The sequence below is a fragment of the Eriocheir sinensis genome, chromosome 59 (genome assembly GCF_024679095.1).
Source record: "Eriocheir sinensis breed Jianghai 21 chromosome 59, ASM2467909v1, whole genome shotgun sequence".
Lineage (NCBI taxonomy): Eukaryota > Metazoa > Arthropoda > Malacostraca > Decapoda > Varunidae > Eriocheir > Eriocheir sinensis.
The window spans coordinates 1,996,209-2,017,384 of record NC_066567.1 but is presented as its reverse complement, the minus strand read 5'-3'; the positions used below and the strand labels follow the sequence as shown (position 1 = coordinate 2,017,384).

General features: G+C 41.6%; 2 protein-coding genes across 2 annotated transcripts in view; one reads left to right on the top strand and one right to left on the bottom strand.

The window, feature by feature from the left end:
- LOC126985357 (uncharacterized) overlaps window positions 1-5,072 on the top strand; it is a 28,307-nt gene extending 23,235 nt beyond the window's left edge. Inside the window, exon 5 of the mRNA XM_050840131.1 lies at window positions 372-5,072. Coding sequence (XP_050696088.1) covers window positions 372-486 — 115 coding nt within the window. The 3' untranslated portion in view covers window positions 487-5,072. The remainder of the gene's footprint in view (window positions 1-371) is intronic.
- On the bottom strand, window positions 5,016-19,474 carry LOC126985356 (serine-threonine kinase receptor-associated protein-like). The gene is made up of 6 exons (XM_050840130.1): window positions 19,121-19,474; window positions 9,767-9,906; window positions 8,970-9,120; window positions 7,754-7,878; window positions 6,669-6,781; window positions 5,016-6,228 (listed from the first exon to the last, which is right to left on the bottom strand). Exons 1-6 carry the CDS (start codon window positions 19,236-19,238, stop codon window positions 5,895-5,897), a joined length of 981 nt encoding a protein of 326 aa, XP_050696087.1. The 5' UTR covers window positions 19,239-19,474; the 3' UTR covers window positions 5,016-5,894.
- Window positions 19,475-21,176: the final 1,702 nt, after the last annotated feature.

Below are 21,176 nucleotides of genomic sequence, written 5' to 3'. Positions count from 1 at the left end.
TTGTAATTTATGAAACCTGATATATCAAAGGTACGAGTTAGCAACACCACCAATAACGAGTCAGTAGTCAAACACGGTGCGAAGAAAACGACTCCCGCCGCGGTGAGTTTACATGAAGAACTTTGCCCAGGCCCGTAATTTTGGCAGAATTTCTTTGAGGGGGGCTAGAGATTGTGAGATCAGGATATTGTAACTGGTGGAGCCAGCCCAGTGCTGGAAAATCTGGGATATATATATATATATATATATATATATATATATATATATATATATATATATATATATATATATATATATATATATATATATATATATATATATATATATATATATATATGCATATTTACAATAACCACCTCTTCTTTCTGCAGATCCACCTACAGCAGAGCACCACAAGGGCCCATGGATGTTGGGATGGAGAAGCTTAAGCCAGTGGAACCTAGCGCTCCTCCACTGGTCTTTGCCTACCCCCCTGCCTCACCCTAGTGCCCCAACCTTCCTCACCCATATCCCCACCTCACCCTTGTTCTCCTAAACCTCACCTCGTGCAGGGGTTTCCAGCCTGTGGTCATGACTACCATGGTGTAGCAAAGGAATGACTTGGGAGAACTTCATAGCCTATGATAGAGAACAATTTAGTTTATCAGCTGCAGCAGTTTAGTTGTTTTATACATAATTTTATTCTATTCATTATAACATCGTGCTGTTTTACTATGCTAAATCAAATACAGGAGGTCCCTATTATGCGATGTTTCACTCTTTTGTTTGTAATATTTTGTGGAAGGAAACAAAAAAACTTCCCTGTTCTTTCATCATTGTGATAAATTACTTTCGTATGAGGCATGCTGATGACATCACAGCATCTACATGACCACATTTATTTGCAACTAGCACACAATTTTAGTGGTGATAGGTTACTACACTTAACCCTCCATTTGACAGATTTTGGATTTAACGGACTAACCGCTACCAGTAAAGTTGGGAGCATGGCAATGGTGCGCATCTCAGTCCTGTTGGCTCTGAGCCTGTGGTAGGAGAGAACCCTTTAACCCAACATCGGGGCAGTGCAACATCTGGGGTTACCACAATGTTGCAACAGACTTTTTACAGTAATGAACTAGTCAATTTTCCATTGGGTCTGTTAAATCAAGGGTCAAGTGTATTTTGCGGTGATTGACTACTAATTAAGCGCCAAGAGGTTACTCTCCACTAGGTAACAGTGGGGTCGTTAATATATAAACAGGCGTGGGGGTTCAAGATGGCTGAGCAACCTGTGCTGTGGTATTTGTTATTTATCTTGACACCCAGAACACAGCGCCATTTCTGCAAGAAGTTCATTCTAGCACTATTGTAGCTGTTCTGTGGCAAACAATATTATGCCCACAAGAAAAGCATCATACTTTACCCATAAATGAAGGTCTGTCTCTCTGAAATACTGCTTAAGTCTGAATTAAACCCTATTATATAATATACCTATGGAATATGATGTTTTGTTATATATTCCTCTTGTTTTTTTCAGTCTATATTACAGACAACAAGGAGCCCCTGTATTCTCTAATTCGGCTAATTGCAGGGGTATATGGAGTGTTCAGGGGTTTTGAGAAAGGGGCTGTGTTTACAAAAAGGTTGGGAACTATTACCTTAGTGCTTGACCCCCTCTTATGAACACTGTAAACTGAGCTACCATGTGACAACCCGAATCCTTCCTCCTCATCCGCCCATAAAAACAGTAAACACTGAAATGTGTGTATTTACCTATTTACCTATTTGTATTTACCTTTTTATGGTTTACAGGACCTGCACTAAGCTCGGATAGTCCTGTCTCTTTGTCTATATTTGTCCAACCTCTCCTTCATTTGATGGACACTCCCCACCTCCACAATCTCCTCCTTTAGACCATTCCATTCATCTACACTTCTGTATGGGAAACTGTACTTCATTTTATCCTTCTGACATGTTCCTTTTTTCAACTTCTTATTGTGTCCTCTCAGCCCCCTTCTCCCCTGTCACAACCAGGTCACTTTTATCAAATTTGTCCAGTCCAATAGTAAATTTATACAAAGCTATTAAGTCTCCTCTTCGTCTCCTCTCCTCAAGCGTCATCAATTCCATTTCCTCCAATCTGTTATTTGGCAGATTAGATAATTGGTACCATTTTGGTCGCTATCCTCTGTATCCTTTCCAGCTTCCTTATATCTTTTTCTTGAAGGGGAGCCAAACCAGTTCTTCATATTGCAATCTTAATTGGTCTAATCATTGCCATTATGATTTTTTTCATCATATCCTTATCTAAATAATGAAATGCCATTCTAATATTAATATTTTGCAACAAATTATGTGTTGTGTGTGTGTATTTACCTATTTGTAGTCTACCGGGCCCGAGCTAAACTCTAATAATCCCATCTCCATATCTACATTCATACAGCCTTTCCTTCATTTGTTGGACACTGCTCACCTCCACCACCTCTTCCTGCAAGCTGTTCCAGGTGTTAACACTTCTATGTGGAAAACTTTACTTTTTCAAGTCACTCAAACAGGTTCCTTCATTAAGTTTTTCCATGTCCTCTCAGCCCCTGCATTCTCGCAGTTAAGAAGAGATCATCTCTATCCACCTCATCAAACTTATTTACCAACTTATACAGCATGATCAGATCTCCTCTCTCCCTTCTTCGTTCCAGTGTCAGCAATTCCAGCTCCTTCAATCTGTCTTCATACGTCATATTCGAGAGTTCTGGGACCATTTTAGTTGCATTTCTCTGTATCCTTTCCAACTTTCTGATATCCTTCTTTTTGTGAGGCGACCACACAACTGCAGCATAGGGTAAGGTGGGGTAAGATGCCCCCCTGGGGTGAAAGGCCCCCCTTGGTTTTGGTCTTATCATTGTTATTATTTTCTTCATCATTTCTTTGTCCATAAAATGGAATGATACCCTTATATCTTGCATCATCCTGTAGGTTTCTCCAAACAGCTTGTTTATTTGCTTTTCTGGGGAAAATGTGTCTTGCATCGTTACTCCCAAATCTTTTTCTTCATGTACCACCTTTGAGTTTTCTTCTTCCATCCTGTATGTTTTCCTTGGTCTTTTTTTTATTTTTCCCCATTTCCAAAGGGGGGCTTCGTGGTGCAGTGGTTAGCACACTAGGCTCACAACTGAGAGAGCCCGGGTTCGATTCCCGGGCGAAGTGGAAAAATTTGGGCGGCTTTTCCGATACCCTACGCCCCTGTCCACCCAACAGTGAATGGGTACCAGGTATTAGTGGGGGTTTTGTGTCCCGTCTCCTGGGATCTGTTCCATTCTCCTATAATTCCTTCCCCTACTGTCTCTCTCCGGCATATGACCAATTGTTGCACCGACTAAACAAAACTTTCCAACTTTCCCCATTTCCATAACATGGCATTTGTTTGCATTAAATTCCATCTCCCATAACTGGCTCCATTTATACACTCTGTCCAGGTCTTTTTGCAGTTCTTCACAGTCTTCCTCCGTTCTCACTTTTCTTATTAACTTTGCATCATCTGCGTCATATAACTTTTTATACCCTTTGGCATAGAATTTATATATATTATGAACACTATTGGTGCCGGAACTAAGCCTTTTGAAACTCCACTCTTTACTCTCCTCCAATTTGGTTTCTCTTCTCTAATCACCGTCCTCATTTCTCTTCTTGTTAAGTAATCCTTCATCCACTCGATAACTTTTCCACCCATTCCTCCCCACTGCTGTAGTCACCAGATTAATCTTTTGTGCGGAACCTTGTCAAAAGCTTTTTTTCAAATTGAGATACAGTATACACAATCAGCCCATCCTTCTCTCTCTTGCACCACATCTATTGCTCTTGAGTAGACACATAATAAGTTAGTGACACACTATTTCCCTTTTCTAAATCCAAACTGTCCTTATTTATCATGTTTTCCTTTTCTAAATGTTCGACCCATTGTTTTTTTTATTATACTTTCACAAATCTTGCACATTACACTTGTCAAGAGACTGGTCTATAATTTAGTGGTTCAGTTTTATCTACATTTTAAGAAACTGGTACAATGTTCGCTCTCTTCCACTCTAAGGGCAGTTTTCCTGTATTTATAGAGCATGTTATTATGTCATAGGGGGGGGGGGGATAAAAACTCCCTAGATCTAGGGAAAGTCCCTAAATTTAGGGAATTTTTCCTCCCACCACCACTAAATAAGCGTTTGCGACAAATTTAGTGTTTCCCATACAAAAACCACGCACTCAGTGGATCCCCAAGCTTGTTTTGGGAGAGAAGCGTTCTCTGGCTCATGGCTACAACATGCAAGACCTGAAAGCATATAGCATAGATTAAGTGACACAATACAATCTGCCCTCGCAATTAGGTTAAGGCTTTCCAATCCTCTTCTTTATTCTTAATTTGCAACCAAAATAAAGTAATACCAGTCATTCTGTTGTTTATCCATACATATCTGTAACACAGATTGAGGTTTTGGTTTGAACCATTTGTCAAACATACATATCTGATGCCATTCTTCACATGGGATGAAGGATCAACCGAGATGTGTTTTTTTTGGTTTATTCTTGTAAAAATTCTTTGAAAATACAACCAGCTGACTAGCAGGATAAAGGAGCAAGATACTGGGCACAAGTGGGGTAAAAATAAAATAAATTTCACTACGGCTTTGGGAATGTTCTTTTTCTTCTCTTTTCCTTTGAGATTCCACTATGCTAGAGACCAATTTTATTACCCAGGTTTAAGGATATATATATATATATATATATATATATATATATATATATATATATATATATATATATATATATATATATATATATATATATATATTACATTCATATATAAACAAACTAAAAGCCATAAAACCTTAAACCAAACTAAAGGAAAAAAATGATGAGTACTAAGGATTCACAGGGATCATGGGACTGGCAGGACAACCACCAACAACCCGAGTCTTTTACTTTTTCTCTAAATAATAACAACAATTCAAGCTGAGAGAGAGAGAGAGAGAGAGAGAGAGAGAGAGAGAGAGAGAGAGAGAGAGAGAGAGAGAGAGAGAGAGAGAGAGAGAGAGAGAGAGAGAGAGAGAGAGAGAGAGAGAGAGAGAGAGAGAGAAAATATCAGTAATACACATGAACCCAGGTACACATGCACACACACACAAAAAAAAAAAAAAAAATACCCCAAACAGGTTAATAAGGCACAGGCAACAATGTTACCACTTGGGGCACCTAATTACTTAACAAAATTAGGCACTTTAAGATCAATATAAAAATCCCAAGCCAAAACATTAAAAAAAAAACTTGGCACAGTGATTTGACCCTTGACATCTTGATCATGGAAGAGTTGACCTGAGCTGCCCTGACCTGCCTAGGGATGAGTCATTTCTTAGAAGGAAATAGAAAAGACTGAAGGAGGAAACATGAACGGAAAGAAAAGTAAACTGAGAGCTGATGCACGAGAACCATTGTCGTGTTTCAATGTAGTAAAAGTATCCTGCTTTGCCATCAACGTAAAAAAATAAATAAGTGAAAAAAAAGTTGTCTTCCAACATGAGTAAACAGAATGGACCAACACAAGTTTAACCGCAACAATTTCCGTCTGTCTTCTATATATAAATTTTTGTGGGTGAGGATGTATTCTACAATAAATAAATGAGGTAATTCAATCATTTCAGGAGGACAAAATATTACAGGAAGGAAAAAGAGGAAGAGGATAAACTGCAACTAAATGACACTAAAAATCTATGAGAGAATGCAGAAGGGAGGGAGGCAAGGAGAAAGAGAGAGGGAGTGAGATAAGGAAGGAAAGAAAGAAAAGAAGGAAAAGATAAGAAAAGGGTAAGAGGGAACCAACCAACCAAGCAACCAACCAGACTTATAAACACCCTGAAGCACCATCCTGATTAAGCAGTGGCCTCAGGTTTAGTGGGAATATTATTCTCGGCAGAGGACGCGTCTATACACTTCCAGAGCCCATAAGTCTTGCCCACAGTAGTCTGCCAGAGCCGAAGCGTACCATCCTCACTCCCAGAGGCATAGAGCTCTCCATCAGGGCTGAATCGGACGCAATGGACTGGCCCGAAGTGACCCTTGAAGGACTCAATCTCCACATTGGTGTTGTAGTCAAATTTGTACATCTTGAAGTCCTCTCCACCACAGATGAATACAGATCGGTCTGGGTGGAGGGAGGCAGAGTACACAGCCGTGGGTACAGTCACCTCTCGTTGTACCTCCAGTCTGCAAGTAATACAGCAACACCTAAATACAACACCCTGCGACAAATGAATGATTACCTGATTGGGGTATGTGGCCATGGTGCCAGATATGCAGTAGTCCAGCCCAAGAAAAAAAAACTATGCCAGGAAGAGTGAAGAATCATGCCACTAGAACAATTTGGATAACTTTTGAATAAAAAACAAAAGTAACTTAACTTAAAACTTTCACCCCAAGACACATGTAACAAAAAAACAAATCCTTAAAAATATAATTTACATCTACTTAAGAGTTAGAATTAAATAAAGTGACCAGGATATACCCTTTGAGATGCAGAAGGATTCTCATTAGTTCAAGAATTTGAACATAACATGAAAGTCTGAAAGAGCCCTATGGACCTATAGAAGGCAGATCCCTTAGAATACATCTCAGGTTCACCACAGAATTTCTTGCAAAATACTCACGATTCAGGGTCGAGAAAGGCGACCTTTGAGCCAAAGGTGATGGTAAGTGTCTTGCTGTCATTGCTGAGCTCCATGCTTGTGGGGTTGTGGGCCACCTCCAGCTTCTGTACCTCCTGCAACAAAACAAAACACAATGGAATGCAAACCAAAGTAATATAACACTGTATACTTTGATACACATATTACCTCTTCCACTACTGTAAAACAAAATACACTCATGTACACAAAGAAATGTTGACTGAGTAATCAATATTTCCTAATCTTGTGAACACCTAAAAGCTTTTACAAAATTGAATGAATTCATGCTATTAAAATATGAGGATGGCTAATATATTTCATTATACAAATTCTTTGTTGCCCTGTATGTGTTCATGTGTCCTTATGTATCTGCGGTCCCCATAAATGTGTCTCATAGCGAACCTCCATTGCCTTGTGTGTGTGTGTGTGTGTGTGTGTGTGTGTGTGTGTGTGTGTGTGTGTGTGTGTGTGTGTATTGACCTAGTTGTAATTTTACAGGGCCTGGGCTTACACTCGTGTGGTCCCGTCTCCATATCTGTATTTGTCCAGTTTTTCCTTAAAGTTGTGCACACTCTTCGCCGATACAACATCCTCACTTAGTCTGTTCCAAACCTCTATGTTTCTTTGTGGGAAGCTATATTTTTTTTTTATGTGTGTGTGTGTGTGTGTGTGTGTGTGTGTGTGTGTGTGTGTGTGTGTGTGTAATTCATCTCTTGGTCTGCTGCAGGTCTCTCTCGAGACAGCCAGCCATTCCCCTACGGAAGGAGCTTGGAGCTCAGTGACCGATCTTTGGGTAGGGCTGAGACCACTGACACACAACACACTGCGACAACAAGGTCACAACTCCTCGCCTTACGTTGCATAGCTACTCACCGCTAGGTGAACAGGGGCTACACGTGAAAGAAGATAAACCCAACTTATCTCCACCCAGTCGGGGAATTGAACCCCAATCCTTCTGGTTGTGTGGCAGACACTCTAACCACTGAGCTACCAGGCCATGTGTGTGTGTGTGTGTGTGTGTGTGTGTGTGTGTGTGTGTGTGTGTGTGTGTGTGTCTCTCTCTTTACCTGTCCTGACACCTTGTCCCAGCGCCTGATGGTCTTGTCCTCCGCACAGCTCAGCATCTGCTTCCCCTCATTCATGAAGAGCACGTGTTTCAGGCTACCCGTGTGCCCTGAGAACACCTGTGGCTCTGAATGGGGCAAAAGAGAAATTGTTACAATAACACTTGTGGTTCTGAGAAGAGAAGAATTATAAGAGTATGTCGTTGTGACTCTGGAGATAAGAAAAAACATTTAAAGCTGTGGCTTTAAGGGAAGCATCACACCATTTCTCAGTTACCATGCATTGCCATGGTTATATTTATGTCTCTTATATATATGCCTATTGTGAAATAATATGCACTCATTTTCAGATCCATTGCTCAATTCATAACTGGAAAACTTTTAAAAATCAGTTTTTTTGGAGAAATATAACTCACAACTACTTCCTCTAACTTACAGCGATGAAAAATTTCCAAATATGCATTATAAAATATCTAAACGAAGTGTTGCCTCCGGGGAAAATGATCAAATGTTTCAAAATACTCAATGCTCTTCTGAATGTGGACAAATTCAAATTGCTTTTGATCGATGACACATTCCAAACGAGAAATAATGGCACAAAACTTAAGTGTAAACAAATAAATTCAGACTGCACCAAATTTTTCATGGAAGTTGGAAAGTTTCATTTAGTCGGCGCAACATCTGTGGTCATATGCCGGAGAGACAGAAGGGGAAGGAAGTATAGGAGAAGGGAACTGATCCCAGGAGACGGGACACAACCCCCGATTAATACCTGGTACCCATTCACTGCTGGAAGGGCAGGGGCGTAGGGTATCGGAAAAGCCGCCCAAATTTTCCACTTCGCCCGGGAATCGAACCCGGGTTCTCTCGGTTGTGAGCCGAATGTGCTAACCACTGCACCACGAAGCCCCCACCAAAATTTTTCATCACCAACGTTGTAGCACAAGAATGGAATAAACTCCCACCTTCAGTGATCCAGTGCAGTATGATTAATTCATTTAAAAACAAACTCAACCGCTGCCGCTTCCTTAAACTTGATATTCACTAAAGTTGAAATGCAGAGTCTTGGTGACATTAAATTTAATAGGATTCCACTTTGGTCTAGGAAGAGACCACCTAGTCTGGACCATAGGGTCTAAGTGGTCTGAATATCTATGTAAATCTCTCTCTCTCTCTCTCTCTCTCTCTCTCTCTCTCTCTGTATCTATCTCTCTCTCACCGGCTTCAGGCTTGGTGATATCAAAGATCTTGAGCAGCTTTTCGTTGGAGCCGGTGAGCAGCTCAGCGGAGTTGGGAGAGAAGTCCACAGCCTTCACAATGTGCGAGTGGGAAAAGGTGTGCAGCTCCTCCCCTGCCACAGCATCCCACACCTGCATGATGCAGCACACAGAACATCTTTATCACACCATTACAGGCAATGAACACAGCACAGAAACAGTACAAAGCATCTGAAGCATTTATATACACTTAAGCCACACACTTTAACACTTAAGATAATCAAGCAGTGTGAGGCAACACAGCACACAGCACATACATTCATATCCGTGTCATCAAATGCCTGCCAAAATTGGGGGATGCGTCTTATAAGACCATGTGTCTAATAAGCCATTAAATACAATAACTAGGTCTTGTGGATGAATAACACGAATGGATCACTGATTGGTTGATCAACAGACAACAACAGAAGGTAGTGATTAGTGGATTATTGAATGTGAATTAAGTGATTAATATAAAACAATAGTCAGACTGCATCAAATTTTTCATGCAGATTGTAGTACGAGAATGGAATAAGCCCCAACCTTCAGTAAATCGGTGTCTGAACCATTAGGTCTGTGTGGTCTGAATATCTATGTAAATGCAAATCTCTCTCTCTCTCTCTCTCTCTCTCTCTCTCTCTCTCTCTCTCTCTCTCTCTCTCCCAATCCTCCTCTCCACCCATTTCCCTAGATGACCTTTCTTCATCTTATCTCTTCTTAGCCCTCACCCCAACCCAACCCATAACCCTGATATCTTCACCTTTGCTGTGAAGTCTGCTGCTGCCGTGGCTGCACGGGAAGAGTCAGCATTGAGGGCCACCCCCCAGACGGCTCCTTTGTGGCCCTCGAATGTGCCGATCCAGTCACCCGTGTTGCCCTGACGTAGCATTGGCTTCCCATCTGTGGGGGAAAGAAAACGGAAATATGTGAGTGTGTGGACATAAATGTGAGGAAGTGAGGTGTGAGGTTGTGAATGTGTGGGATAGGAAGTGTGAGGGTGTGAATGTGTGGGATAGGAAGTGTGAGGGTGTGAAAGTGAGGGATAGGAAGTGTGAGGGTGTGAAAGTGAGGGATAGGAAGTGTGAGGGTGTGAATGTGTGGGATAGGAAGTGTGAGGGTGTGAATGTGTGGGATAGGAGGTGTGAGGGTGTGAATGTGTGGGATAGGAAGCGTAAGGGTGTGAATGTGTGGGATAGGAAGCGTGAGGGTGTGAATGTGTGGGATAGGAAGCGTGAGGGTGTGAATGTGTGGGATAGGAAGTGTGAGGGTGTGAATGTGTGGGATAGGAAGTGTGAGGGTGTGAATGTGAGGGATAGGAAGTGTGAGGGTGTGAATGTGTGGGATAGGAAGTGTGAGGGTGTGAATGTGAGGAAAGTGTACATGGGCAAGGAAATTGGGTGAAAGTGAGTATATGAGCAATGCAATGAGTGCAGTGAAGAAAAATAATTAGCTGTAGTAGTAATAGTAGTTGTGGAGGTGATAAGTATTGTTGAGGTGGTGGTGGTATAAAAAATAGTAGTAGTAGTAGTATCAACAGTAGTACTTCCGGTAGTAGTAGTAGAAACAAGAAAAAAAACAAGATGATGAAGAAAAAATAAGAGAAAGTGAGAAACTAAAGATGAAATAATATAATCACAAAAACAGCAGCCAATAACCCATCAAATTTTGAGAGAGCGAGAGCGAGAGAGAGCGAGAGAGAGAGAGAGAGAAATGCAGGAGTAAAAGTCCAGAACAGATGCAATAAACCATGGCACAAGGGACTGACTGGGGTATATAATCATGGCATCAAAACTGCAATGGTCACTTGGTCCAATAGAAGGAAAAACAAATAAGGTAAAGACAAAGGAAGTGAATCCATGTGAAGCTATGGTGTCATGTTAAGGTGGTGTGGAATGCCATCAAGCACACACACATACACACATTGGAACAAAGAAGAGAAAGGGGAGACCTAATACTAATTTATAAATTGTGGAATAAAACGAAAGTAAATAACGAGGAGTTGCTACTAAGAGAAGTAAGAAACACCAGCACTAGAACCCGATTGACCCCCTCTTGACCTTTAGTAAAAATTGAGAAAGAACCAAAGATGCTTGAGACATAAGAAATATAACTTCCCGCAAAGAAACATAGAGGTTTGGAACAGACTAAGTGAGGATGTAGCATCGGCGAAGAGTGTGCACAACTTTAAGGTAAAACTGGACAAGTACAGATATGGAGACGGGACCACATGAGCATAGCTTAGTCCCTGCAAAACTACAACTAGGTAAATGTACACACACACACACACACACACACACACACACACACACACACAAAAGATGACACCATGACTCAGCAAACTTATACCCACACACAAGTTCTTCTCAATAAAAACAAGTATGTGGTATTGTTAGATGTCACAGTTGCTTTTGTTACTATCATCATCAACAGTGCTACCAGTCTGGGCAAGAAGAAGAAATGGAGAAAGGTCAAGGGCACTACCAGTCTCTCTCTCTCTCTCTCTCTCTCTCTCTCTCTCTCTCTCTCTCTCTCTCTCTCTCTCTCTCTCTCTCTCTCTCTCTCTCTCTCTCTCTCTCTCTCTCTCTCTCTCTCTCTCTCTCTCTCTCTCTCTCTCTCTCTCTTCTTTCTTTTCTTTTATTATTTACTTTTTCCATTTACTTTTTCTGTCAACATTCTGGTTTTATATATATCTTCTCCCATCTCTCTCTCTCTCTCTCCCTTTTCTAACCTCCTTCACAGTAGTTTCAGGTGGGAAGGTCAATCACTTTCACCTGGCCACTGGCTCCCTAAGGTTGTATACTGGTACTCTTGTCTTCACCTGCATCACCACACTTTCACCTGCCTTACCACACACACTCCCCCCTCTCCTACTTTTAATTACACTCCATCACACGGCCTGCTAAGGTAGCTAAACTCGCCTTGATTACGTTTTTCTCTGCACCTTTTAATTATACAATCATTTAGGTGGTTAAATGCTAATCTAAATTATTTTTGTTTCCCTTTCATTTATTCCATTTCCCTCTTTTTCTTTTTCAACTCATCATTGATCCCACTTTTCTTATTGATCACACCAGAAGCACTTACAAGACTGCTTCACTTGCTTATAATTACACTAATTACAGGTAGCGTACCTCAACTTAACTACATTTGTTTTTTTGTGCTGAAAATCATAGTAACTTCTAGTTCACCTCTTTTAATTACACTTGACTAAACAGATACCTTAATCCACCTTGCCGAATCTTTATTTTGCAATAGCTATGTTGATTTAGATACTCCTAGACCTAATGATACAAACAACACCTAATTTATTTACATATACTGCAGGACATTTATTTACCTTCACTAAACTTATTTAACAACATTTTAGAGTTCTCAAATACATTGCCACATATTTAAAATGCAATCACTTTTGCTAGGATTTAAGGTACTCATTTCATCACTGCGTTTAACACCACTGTTATCAAAACACAACTACTCCAAAATTTTAATTATTTACTCTTTCTAGACAAAAAATAAATAAATAAATAAATAAATAGATGCAATACAGATCTCTAAACCAAAGATAAAAGTTCAAATTTAACCCGGTAGCAGCGACAGGACAAATTTGTGGCTTTACCATGTAGCAGCGACGGGACAAATTTGTGCCATGATATAAACCCCAAAAAATAGATGATACATAATCTGATCACAAATGCTTTGATATATATTATGAAATGGTTTGTGTGAGGGGTGACTTTTTCTCACTTTTCTCGCTTGGAGGGACCATTAAGAAACATGATCCATGCTGCTACCGGGTTAAGAAGCATGAAGCACAAGAACATTACCATAAAAAAAGAATACAGATGAAGGAAGAGAAGAAAAAATGGCAAATTAATCAGTGCATCCAACATGACATATCCTGAACATTTACTAATCATAAGTCTCTTCTGTCACACTTGTCGGTTCTTATCAGTGACTTTCTCAGGCCATGTAGTGCCAACCAGCTGAGGACAGAGGGAGAAATGGCACCTGCTTCTTTCTCACAGACTTTTCTTTATTTTCCTTCTTCAGTGTTTTTCTTTTTCTCAGATATTTTTTAGGGTTCATCTCTCTAGTTTATTCAGAGGCGAGATGTTACCTGGTTTCGAAAATTTTGCAGTAATTTACTCATTTTTTTCTCCCTCTCTTTTTTATGGGGCATTCTTTACTCAGAGGAAAAGTTACCATACCTTGAGGTGCCCAGAAGTCCTATCAGCCACATTCATGCACTATCTCCCTTGTGTGGTGGCCGGAAAAGTTCTATCAGCCACAACCTGGTTTTGAAAAATTCTACTAATCTGCTCTTCATTTCCTCTTTTTTTTCTTCGTTCTGGGAGGTAATTTTATACTTCATTCAGAAAAAAAGGTGTTACCTCATTTTGAAACTATTCTGGTAATTGATTTTTTTTTCTCCTCATCTTTTTCCTTGAGCATTTCTTTACTTCAGAGGAGAGACATTGCTTGTTTTTTTAAGGTGTCCGAGCCCCTATCTTAATTTCTTCAAAGCAGAGAGGTTACTTGGTTTTGATATTATCATACTTATTTGTCCTTTTCTTCCTCTTTTTAATATTTTAGGTTTTTCTTCACTTTACTTAGGAAGAGACCATTTGGTAATAACTTAGTATTTTTTTCCTTCAGATCATCAGTTACAAGACATTTATTTTCCTTCAGCTCATCAGTTATAATTCCTTGTTTTGAGTTAGTACAGTACCCTCTCGAGTTTCACGCTCACTTCGTTCCGAAGGTATAGCACTAAACTCGAGGATCGCGAAACTCGAGGTATTGAAAACACTGAAAAGGCACTTATCTGTTCCGACCCGTGGGTTTTTTTGTTTTTTTTTTCTTTTCTTTTCTTTTTTTACATGTGGGCTATGGCGCCTGTAGACTATCCATCTGGACCTGATGGTCGGCCTCGAGCTTGCCATGGCTCAGGCAACTGTTTATAGTGGCGCCATTTTAATTGTCTCATGCTGCCCGCCCCGGAGCTCACTTTTTTTTCCTCCTTTACTCCCTTATTATCTTAAAAATGTACCTTGGAAAAAGGAAGAAAACAGGAAGAGAGAACGGGTCGTTTTAAAGCCACAGATGAAGCCTTACGATTGGCTGAGCTCTGAAAACACGCTTGTGATTCGCTGGGAGTCCGATGACATCATCGCCAGCGTTCACCCACTCAGCGGCCTCGCTGCCTTAAGGCAGTATCACACTGGCCGTTTTCTTCTAACTGTTGTGGCTACTGGCGACGCCCGTGCACCCATCCGGGAGAGAGTTGTCGGCTGACCGTAATCTGGTGTCACACTGGGCCTTTTTCTTCCCACCGCGTTGACTAACTGGCACCTCTTTTGCCCCTTAGATGACTCCATGCTACAAATAGTCTACAGTTCCTGCCTACGCATCATGGCATCTGCAGGGCAATTATGTTCCCTCAGCCAATCTGTTTCGGCGGTCTTCCTTTAGTTTCTGCTCATTGTGTGTGTCCTGACCGTAGTCTTGACACCTCCACTGATATACGTGATGTTCTAGATCAGTGGTTCCCAACATTTCTGCACTCGCAACCCCTTACCCAAAAGCTTGAAACCCCCGTGACCCCCTACTATCAGCAGCTTGATTTACATTTTATTTTCAGCGACGGGCATGCGAGTCACATGTCAACAGTGACCACGCACGCACGCACACACACGGCATGTGCTACAGCACTACAAGTAACTGAACACACATATTTAAGCACAGCTAAACAGACACTCAAGCATACGTACATGTGCATACACTCACATACTCGCTAGTACAGACACATACATACACTTGCTGACACACACACACACACACATTCACACAGGCATGCATGCAGACACTGAAACAAAAACAAAAAAATATGTAAAAGCATAAGAAATGTAACTGATGAGTTGAAACTAATATTATCCCAAGCCACTTCAGAAAGGCTACGCGACACCCCTGACAAGGCTTCGTGACCCCCCAGGGGGTCGCGACCCACCGGTTGGGAACCCCTGTTCTAGATGAACCAATATCTTGTTCACAGGAGTGTTCAGAGGAGTGGGAAGCAGAAGTTGGAACCCCCGCTGTAGTATATTTTGCATGCTTTTAGCCTAGTATTAAAGATTTAAGCCACAAATGCTTACATACAGGGTGCAAAAAGGTATTCCTAGGCAGCTACTGTTCTTGTTATATTGCATACAAGCAATGGCCATACATGACTACAGAGAGCACTGAACTCAACGAATGTGACCTCATGTAGCCCAGTTAATTTAAAGATTATGGAACAATCAGGTTGCTTTGCTGAAAATAACAGTCTGACGAAAATGTACGTGGCTCGTATTTTAATTAATAACATTAACCAAAAGCTCTAGATCGCAGTGTTACCAGATAAGAGTGTTTTACAGAAGGTTTTGATCTGGCATCCCTGCTAGGAAGGAAAACATCGGACGACGGGAATATGGCTGTGAGAATACCAACCATAGACCAAAATATATGGAACAAACTAACATATCAAGTCAAGAAATTCATCTACCCCAACTTCCTTTGTGTCCTTAGTTTAATTGTGCTAAACCCTGTCTCGTGCCTCCTTGCATTGCCCTCCCCCTGGCTGCTACTGAAACACGGATACAGAAAAAGAGAAATCCGTTTTATCCTTTCCATTTTTCCTTTCCTTTCTCTAGCTGCCCATAACTCTGTCTTCCGCTTCTCTCTGCATTCCCCTCCTCCTGAAACACGCATACAGAAATAGAGAAATCCCAGTTGTTGTTTTTTTCCTCTCCATATTATCTTACTTTTCTTTCTCTAGCTGTTCATAACTCTATCTTTCACTTCTTCCTGCATTGCCCTTCCCCTGAAACACTGACAGACGGATACAAAGAAAGAGAAATTGGGTTTATTCCTCTCCTTTCTTTAGCTGTCCATAACTCCATCTTCCGCTTCTCCCTGCATTGCCATCCCCCTGAAACACTGAAACACAGATACAGAGAAAGAGAAATCCCTGCTTGTTTGTTTATTCCTCTTTATTCTGGCTTACCTACCTTTTTCAGTTAATTTCCAAAACCACCTGTGGGATACTGTTGAATGGAACTATTTTTTCTGGTAAATTTCGATGTTTTTAAATAATTAGCTGTCTGTTTCTGTCACAAAACACCATTCTATTTTTACCCACCTACCCTTAGAAAACATGATTTGCAACTATAACAATTTAAAATTAATGCAACACACCTAAATCTACCAAAATGATACTTTTTAATATGGATAGTAATTTTTCCAGAAATCACTAAATGATTAACTTTTCAATGCCTGAGATGCACCTGCCGCCGCCCTGCTCCCACCTGTTACAATGCTGTGTAGTGGACCCACCCCCGCTGCCGCCTTGTCCTGTCCCACACTGCATATCTCCACCAGCTCACACGGCATGACGAATTAATTTAAACTAACCTAACCTAACCTAACATACCTGATGGGGGGGTGGGGAGCTTCACCCTCCTCGACCCCCTTAACCCTAGAACGCTAACCATGGGTATGAGGTACCCGAAGCGAATGACGTCATTGCCATTGTGTATGGTTCCGGTGCTCTGAGGGTACCCACCTCCTCAGTAGCTTCATGTGCCCGCTTGACAGTGTAGGGAAGGTCAAGGTCAGGTCACATCTGCTCACTCTGTTGTAGGCCTGTAGGCTTACATTCATACCCATGGTGGTTGATACAGTTGATACAGGTTCCTGACACATATGTTTTACACTTTTTTTAATTTTTCACCCTGTGTGTGTTATCTGGGACCTGGGAGCCATACAAGGTAAGGGAAGCCATCGCCATCGATTTTTTTTTTTAATTTTTTTTTTGATTTTTTTTGCATTTTTTTTTTTTTTTTTTTACATTTTTTTGTTTTTGATTTTCATTTTTCACAAAATGTTTTCATTTCGTCTTCTCAGTTTTTCTAGATACAAAGATAAGATAGTCCCTTCATGTATTTTTCATTAAAATTTACTTTATTTTTATTTTTTTTTTTTTTTTAAAATTTTTTTTGATGTGTATAGATTTAGTAGTTGGTGTAGTAGTTCTAAGGTTAGTGTTCTAGGGTTAATGGAGGAGCTTCATCTCCCAAGACGCCCCTAACAAGGGGCCTCGCCTCCCACGACCCCCACCTTCTATTTTCCAGAAGTCATTTGTCAATATACTGAATTCAGGGACCAAAAAAGAATCCACATTGTATCAACTTCACATGACGTGGCTACCCTCTCTTCAATATTATACTCTCTCTCTCTCTCTCTCTCTCTCTTTCTAAATATTGCCCAAATTTCCCCTTCACTATACTCCCACACGACCAAAGTGTGTAAAACAAGTGTTAATAACACAAAAACTGTGCTAGATCGGCATTGCATGACCCTCCAACACCCCCACAACAATTTATATTATGCAACTAGGGGTCTAAAGTGGAAAATGCTGAAAAGCAAAGATGGCGTCACTATAAACGCCACGACGGACTGGGGCCGACCATCAGGCCCTACTATGAAGGCCTACCGTGGCGCCACAAGCCAAGACGTAAAATAAAAAAAATAAAAAAAACTATAATGCCATGTTGTAGGGTTCATCAGGGCTAACAAACGTTATTATACAATGTCATGTCTACAATGGATGGATAAGCCAGGAAAACAACTTGAAGAGAACAAGAAGATGGACCATCTGTTGATCGGCGTCTGTGATGCCAACAAAATCACGAAAAATTAATCCAAACAAGGAAAGGGTTTTGCCAGCGCCGGGGATTGAACCTGCAACCAGCAAGATAGGAAAGCCACTCCTTATCCAGTCACCCAAAGAGCCACTTGCAGAGTGAGTTATGGGAGGCTAGCCCATCAGGCAGGTCATAGTACTGCATCTCTCTCTCTCTCTCATATATATATATATATATATATATATATATATATATATATATATATATATATATATATATATATATATATATATATATATATTGTTTGTGATTTCTCTTACTGAATGAAGCATCTGTCAACCCTGAAGTCCCTGCTTCCTCTCTCCCTTCCCTCTTACAACCCTACCATGGAAGTCGTGACTTGTAAATATTTAGGAAAACAAATATCTCGAGAATGAGTGGTTTGCGACAGCAAAGCAATATAGCAGTGTGTTGTGTGGACACAAAATACTCCATCAGCAGCATCAGGGCCAAAGCTCACAGAGCCCTAGGGTTCCTGCGTAAGAACCTTAGCAGGTGTGACACAAACATCAAAATTCTTGCATACAAAACTCGTTCAGCCACACAAAGAATATTGTGACACCGTCTGGGACCCACACACTAACAATAACATAAATAAATTAGAGGCCATACAAAATAAAGCTGCAAGACGGGCCAGACGTGATTACAGACACACCACATCAGTCACTTTGCTTAAACAAGACATAAAACTAGACCCATTAGCAACACGAAGACAAATACACAGACAACAAATGCTATATAAAATCACAAACAATTTAGTAGACATAAACAAAGACACTTATTTACACCCGACAACTACACGATCCACTAGAGGCAGCCACAACCTTAAATACCACACTTACCAGACTAACACAAGTATATTCAAATATTCATTCTTTCCCTGCAGCATCCAAGAGTGCAATCATCTCCCATCTCATGTAGTTAATAGTCCCACTCACGACACATTTAGGAATAGGATCATCAATCATTATCTCCCTAATCCTGGCCCTTTACCATATCCCAATACCTTTCCTCATCCTAACCCTTACCCTAATCCTGTCCCGGCCCCTTGAATCCCCCGCATATCATGCCACCCGAGAGTGGCCCTCTGCGGGTACCCTAGAAATGAGAAATCCAGCACCAAGGCGTTTTTTGCGGAGACGGGTTATGTTCTGGAACGATACCCCTTTCTTTTGCTGTCCAAAGCTCCGTTTCTCTCTTCCCCCTGCATTGCTCTCCTCTTCCTCGGCCCCATACCCCTAACTTTCCCCTACACCTGAGGAGAAAGTCTCTCACACACACACACACTGCACACGATGTAGTAAACACACACACACACACACATTGCAGAATCAGATGACATACGGCCCGAGACTCTGCCCCGCCCCTCTCACCCTTGCTGGCGGAGATGAGGAAGTAGCCGTCGGAGCACAGCTGCGAGAAGGCCAGGTGCACGACGGGGCGAGTGTGGCCGCTGCAGGTGAGGGGCGTCTGGCGGAGCGTGGCGGCCATAGTCCTCCCCGTCCAGTGTCTTGTGACCTACTGACCACCCCGGACCAAAGATCCTTGGTCACCCCGGTGCCAGGTTGTTGGTCTCAGAGCATCGTGTTTACCGGTTTTTGACACAACTATTGCCCAAAGACATCAGGAATAACGATTTTAGAGATAACTATAAATGATTTTCGTTATTGGGGTGCAGGAGACAGATTTGGGGTCGGAATCGGTAAATAATAGAAGGCTGAGCAGAACGATCTGGCACCTTTGCACGGTGACTGATGACTGTCATGTAGAGTTGTCAAGTCATGTTTCAAGTTACGGCCCTGTGGATTTCTATGCATGGAATAACCCAAAATTCCCTAACAAGTAAACTACGTAGAACAATAATTGCCTCGTTATATGTCTAAAAAGTTAATATAGTACGTTTACTCTCCACTTGCAAATCGTCTCTTATATTGATGTTGTACCGTATAGGTAATATATAAATAAGTCATTTTAAGTATGGGGGGCTAGGGTGGCTATATATATATATATATATATATATATATATATATATATATATATATATATATATATATATATATATATCCCCCACGATATTTTTTAAATACCCTTACAAGTGTTTAATTTTCGAAAAATTACCCCAGCTGCGCATGTTTGTTTCGATCTCGACGTACCTCCCCTCCCGCCCTTTACAAACATGCTGGGTTCACACATTCACGGTTTGTGGTCACGGTGCCCTCCCGACACGCAAAAATGGTGAAACGGCATTGTATCCGTGACTAACCTTGACATACCTTGGATTTCCGGCGCGGCATCATAACCCCGCCGTGGAAAACCTTGCGACGTCGGCAGTCTCACGATCATTTTGGTGCGAGCAAAATGATCGGGGCTCAACCCGACAACTGTCAAATGCCGTGACTATATCCGGGCTAGCACCTGGAGTCCGTCGGGAACGTCGGTAAGCCATCGGAAAGAACCGTGACATTCCGGTGGGAAACCTTGGTTTTCCGCCGCTCAGCCACGGTCTGATCACGTGTGCTGCGGACGCCTACCGACCTCATAAAGCTGTCGGGACGCTGCCGGGCTGGGCCAGTGACCTCCCAGCGCGCACATCATCATGACCAGCGCTCTGACGCCTCCGTGCACGTGTTGCAGGTCGACGAGCTCGAGTTATTGGCCCCTGCAGCAGCCGATCATGGCTACGGAGCAGCCCCAGTCCCCCCATGCAGGAGGAAGGTACCGCTATCCAGACACAAGAAACTGATCCAATGGCACCAACATCAACACATAGGAACTTTGTAGTCTGCATCCACAAGTGCCAAGAGGACCACAGAGTAGTATTTTTTTGTAGTTGAAGTAGTGCGATCCGGATAATTCGGGACACCTGATCCGAATATATATGTTTGCCATCCAGAGCCCCGAGTGTGTGTTCAAAGTTCTAGCGAAAAAAAAAAGGCATCTGCGACCTCTTTCCATTGGGCAGTGCACGTAGGGAACTGCATCACCTCCTCACCATATACACTGCGCCACTATAGCTTCACAGGTTTCTGGCACAATATGGTGAATAGTGTTCACAGCAACGCGGAAGGCATACGAAAGGCTTTTGAAGGAATCACCTGTTGTTAAGAAACGAAGTGTGATCGCAATACGTAGTCCTGGCTCAATGGGCGATGTCCAGAATGTTGTCTGCTTTTCAATGTGTGGGCCAACACGTGCAACAATCTCATTGAACAGGTCTTCATCAATCCCGAGGAAGTTTTTGTACAGCTTTGGATCTTCCTCTGCCAGTTCTTTCATGAGTGTGACATAATGACCCAAGATAGGCCGTCTCGTTAGGTATACGGCTTCACCCAAATCCTCTTCTTTTTCGACTTCTTTTTTGTCAGCTGAATCAGTTCCAGGGCCGTATTATCCATAAGCATAGCTGGGCACGATAACAGAAAACCTTAT

What these genes read in the sequence shown, in the direction of transcription:
- LOC126985356 (XM_050840130.1), bottom strand. Translation starts at nt 19,238, where the DNA reads ATGGCCGCCACGCTCCGCCAGACGCCCCTCACCTGCAGCGGCCACACT. An exon ending in TATCACCAAGCCTGAAGCCG is followed by an intron (nt 7,879 to 8,969) that starts GTGAGAGAGAGA and finishes TGCCCCATTCAG; the next exon opens with AGCCACAGGTGTTCTCAGGG. An exon ending in GGGACAAGGTGTCAGGACAG is followed by an intron (nt 6,782 to 7,753) that starts GTAAAGAGAGAG and finishes GTTTTGTTGCAG; the next exon opens with GAGGTACAGAAGCTGGAGGT.